This window comes from Echinops telfairi, unplaced genomic scaffold, assembly GCF_000313985.2.
Source record: "Echinops telfairi isolate 266 unplaced genomic scaffold, ASM31398v2 ScPeMD7_3533;HRSCAF=4204_1, whole genome shotgun sequence".
Taxonomy (NCBI): Eukaryota; Metazoa; Chordata; class Mammalia; order Afrosoricida; family Tenrecidae; genus Echinops; species Echinops telfairi.
Window position 1 is genome coordinate 14,231,189 of NW_022107432.1, and position 4,680 is coordinate 14,235,868.

Below are 4,680 nucleotides of genomic sequence, written 5' to 3' on the forward strand. Positions count from 1 at the left end.
TTTGACAATTGTGGCTGTGTAGTAGGTTTTGAGATCGGGTAGTATAAGACACCTACTTTGTTCTTCTTTTTGAGAAGTTCTTTGCTTATCCTAGGCTTATTTGCTCTCTACATGAACTTGGTAATTAGATTTTTCTACTTCTCTAAAGGGTGTTGTTGGGATTTGGATCACATTGTTATTTGTAGATTACTTTAGGTAATATTGACAGTTTCACAATATTGTCTTTCTATCCATGGACATAGCATATTCTTCCATTTGTAAGACTCTTTCAATTCCTTGTATTAATGTTCTGTAGTTTTTTTTTCTGTACAGGTGTTTTGTTTCTTTGGTTAGGTTTATTCCTTAAATAAATTAATCACCAAATACTGAAGAGTGACCAAGGCAAGTACCTTTCTATCCAAGCAAGACTCTTATGCTATGACTTTTTCCCATAGACATTGGATACTGCATCCTATTAGGAATAATATAAAGGTATTTAGAAAACTATTAGGTGATACAAGTAGATATTTAATTATTTGGCAATATCATTTTAGTAATGCATATTTAACATATTGCACTTTGCTAAATATGATAATTATATAATCAAGTAATGACAACTAATTTTATTCCTTCCCTCGCTTTTCCAGATATGAAGATGAAGTTCATGCTGGGCAAGCTGAGCCAGCTTCCCCACCAATCCATGAATGGAGTGTCCAGAAGGAAAGTTACCCACCGTGCTGCCAGGGAGGAAGACAGCAGCCGAGAAGAGGCCAGTGTGTCTGCTCCCCGTATTGCTAATATCACATCCCCTGGGCACACCTGCCCCCCAGGTTCTCCCACTCAGCAGGTGTACCTACAAGTGACAGGGAAATGGAAGGAAACTCAAGAGCAGTTGCTCAGATACCAGCTGGCAGGGCAAGATCAGAGGCTGATGCTCTGGCCAGACCTGAAACAAGAGAGACAGCAGTTGCAGGGTCAGAGTTGACTGAGCAAGGACAGTGGCAGCTTGTGATTTTCCCAAGAGAAGAAAGCCACCTGTGGTGCCACGGAGACCTACTGCCTTCATTCAGGACGGGAGCAGCTGTAATAAGGAAGTGATGTTGGCAATGGGGATTCAAGGCAGAATGTTTAAAATATTGCTGCATATAACATTATTCTGCCTTGTTTAAAACACATTTTCCCTTGGTTTCTGGATGAAAACATTTCCCTTACAATCAACAAACTAAGGGAGCATATACACTCTAGAATATTTTTTCAATTTAAAACATGGAAGATGATCATAGAGTGCTGAAAGATTAACAATGCCTCATGTAGTTTTTGTAGTGTTAATCCTACTGTAATGCCACACACAAAATAGGCTCTCAAACAGGTTCACTTCATTTTTTGTTTGTTTTTACTTATTGACTTTCTGTGTCACACCATCTTACAAATAGCGCTACACTGATTTATACCAGTAGTAATGATCATTTCGCTTCTTTGGGATGGCCACGTGCATTATTGGGTGGCATAAATGGCTCGTGAGCGGGGCTCCTAAATGAAAGGAAGTGGCACCAATCTATCTAGAGGCACTTCAGAAGAAAGGAAGCATGTATGGATTGTGATAAGAGTTGTATGAGCCCCCAACAAAATGACTGAAAAAAGAAGAGGAAGAAATACCTGGCAATATACTTTCAAATTTTAGCTATGGAAAACTTTATAGAGTCCCAATCTGTTCTGCCACACAGGATTTCTATGAGTTTGAATGCATCCCATGCCACAGTTTGGTTTTTGTCCCTGGGTGGTACAAACTGTTAAAGTACTCAGCCACTAATTAAAAGTTAGGAACTTCAAGGATACTCGGAGTTATAGTAGCGAAAACTTCTAGCAATCCACTTCCCTTAATAAAATGTATCCTTTGAACAACTTGTGAATCAACCCCGACACGAGTTTGCCGGGAGTCAGAATAAGATGCTTTGTTCCTGGTTTGTATCTATACAATGAATGCTTTCAGCTTAAAAAATATTATTTATTGACTTTTTATTTTGCAACGTATGAACGTTTAGTGAGCAGATCACCAGTTTTACATTCAACAAGTCATAAACATTTTGCTTCATCTCATCCATTGTGATCCCCGCTTTCTCTCCACGTTTTCTGCTTCCTTTCTCCCTTCTTTCCTAACTCTTCTGAACTTTGACCCTGGGCAAATGTTGCCTTTCTGATGTGAGACGTTTGATTAGTCTAAGGTTTGGGTAACTCACTAGTGTGATTGTTCCTCCTACAGACCTGATTATTGTTTGTTGGAAAGATGAGCCACCAGAGTGAATTCAATTCCAGGCTTGATGAAAAGCCATAACCTTAGGGTTCCACCAGTCTCAAGCTGAGTAGTAAACCTGATTTTTGAGTTTTATTCCACATTTTCCCTATCTCAAACCTTTCCGATTATTTTATAGCAAGACCATGCAAAGGTTTTGACTGCTATAATTATATCTGCAATATTACAGTCAAGCATTTGTTTATCTTATAGGAACATTTGAAGGTCAGGATACATCTCTGATCTGTGATCAATCAGAGCATACTTTGCATCCACAGGGCAACTTCCTGGTTGCTTACAAGCTGATTTTACTTCATGGTTTAAATTCAGTCATTACTTGGAGCTCACAGTAGTGCAAGCATATCAAGCTTGCACCTCATGAGTATTCAGACATGAAAATTGATATTCTTGTGGGCTGTGCTGAGAATTTGGTTTGAAAAAGATATATAAACAGAAAACGTGGGTAAATTGTCCATGGATAAAAGTGGTTTTTTTCCATTGACTCATTGGTATCTGTGCTAAACTTACAACGAGAAGAGAACTGTTTTGGAAAACAGAGATAGAAAAGTGACTGAGTAGTTTCAGTTAACTCTTTTATAAGAGAGTTTGGGAGAAGGTCATGTATAGAGCTATCCAAAAAGAGGGGGAAACCATATTACATATTCTGGGGGTTCTGATGGGTACAAAAGCAGAGAGTCAACTAGTAATGCTAAATTGATTAGGGATACTAAAGTAATTTCACCCGATTAATACATTTGTTCAGGCACCATTTGCATTCAAATTAAAGGATTGTGATGCAGTCAATCAATATGGCCCTTCTAGCCATAATTCCTTATGTAATATATTACAATTCTAGACTCTCTGCCTATGGCTATAATCCCATTTTACAGAGAGTTCTTTGCTATGCTAATGATTGGATTTGGGTAGGATTAAGCCTATCTTAGTAGTGGGTATGAATGAAGTCACACCTTTTGAATCCTCAAGAGTATGGTTGGTTGAGTGACAAAAAGCACACCTCCATCAACATGATTTTTCTGTGAATAAGAGCCATTGGAAAAAGAGCTTGTTTGAGATCTGTCTGAAATGACCGAGCCCAAGAAGAGAGACCCCAGAGACAGTGGCATAGAGACTACTGGACATGGCAAAAGACTCAGGCTGAAACCAGAAGCCAAAATAAACTAGGAGACAGAACAAAGGAGCAGCACCAAGACTATGGGCTATGAGACAGAGGGATAGGTGGCCTTCCTGACCAAGGGACCACATAACTGAGAGGCTCAGGATCAGAAAGGTTGGTTCCTGGCTGAGAATTGTTGCTGTGGACCAATGACTATATCCTTACTATTTATTGATCCTGACTTGTGGTAACCTATTAACTTCCCGAATAACTCCGCATAACTGTGAGACTTGCCTGTGTGTTCTGTGTAGCCACTGCCACACATGTTTGAACCTAGCATAGCTATAGATCGCTGTGGACACTTTGTGTCAGAACTAGTCAAGAAAGATGGAGGACAGAGACAAGCAGACACAAGCAGCCTCGGTGTAAACTTGATGTTGGATGCAAATGACATTATGCTCCTGGTGTGGGAAGCAAATTCATCAGAGACTTGAGATACTTCGTACAGAGACGTTTTTAAAACCATCTTCTTGATTATAAAGCAGTATTTTCCAAGAACGAGGAGGTCGAAAGGCCTGTCCTGTGCTTGAGCGACCTCTAACAGAGAACAAAAGCCTTCTTCTCCTGCTAAATGTTCGGTCGCTGTGCCCTTGACTCGGGCAGTAGGAGACACTGGCCGAACCCTACCATCTTCAAGGCGTCCAGCCGCGTCTTCTTTCCTGAGAGTGATCTACAGACATTAGTGATGGCTCATTGTGTTCTTGCTCCCGTGAAGAATTGTACTCGCAGAAGTCCACAGGGACGGTTCTACCTTGTCTCATAGGGTCGCGATGAGTCTGCATCAACTCAATGGCAGTGAGTATATACATACAACCAGCGGCCGATTAACATGGACATTGTGATATCCTACAGTTCCTATAAAGTTCACATGGTCCTAAAACCTGTTCCTCCTGCGTCTTTCCAACTCAATGCCTTCCACGACTGTGCCAGGCCCAAACTCCAAGAAGTCCACCATGACGCGTGACTTCATTTCTTCCTGCTAACAAGGCAACGATGAGCTATATTACTTCTGCCCCTTCTTTACCCTTTTGCCAGTCTTTCTTGCTATTGGTGTGTCCTGCCAGGTTGTTCCTGACTCAGCGAGACCCAATAAGACAGAACAAAACTGCCCCATAGTGTTTCTTAGGCTGCCATTTTTATGGGAACTGATTGCCAGATGTTTTCTCCTGTGTAGGTCTGACGGGTGTGTTTGAACCACTGACCTTTGGATTAGCAGCCTAATATTCTGCCATTGAGC

The 4,680-nt window shown here is 40.8% G+C and overlaps 1 protein-coding gene across 1 annotated transcript in view; it reads left to right on the top strand.

The window, feature by feature from the left end:
- Nucleotides 1-2,771, top strand: part of PKHD1 (PKHD1 ciliary IPT domain containing fibrocystin/polyductin) — a 579,560-nt gene extending 576,789 nt beyond the window's left edge. The window contains exon 68 of the mRNA XM_045294754.1: nt 627-2,771. Within this exon, the coding sequence (XP_045150689.1) occupies nt 627-964 (338 nt within the window). The 3' untranslated portion in view covers nt 965-2,771. The remainder of the gene's footprint in view (nt 1-626) is intronic.
- The last annotated feature ends 1,909 nt before the right edge of the window (nt 2,772-4,680 follow it).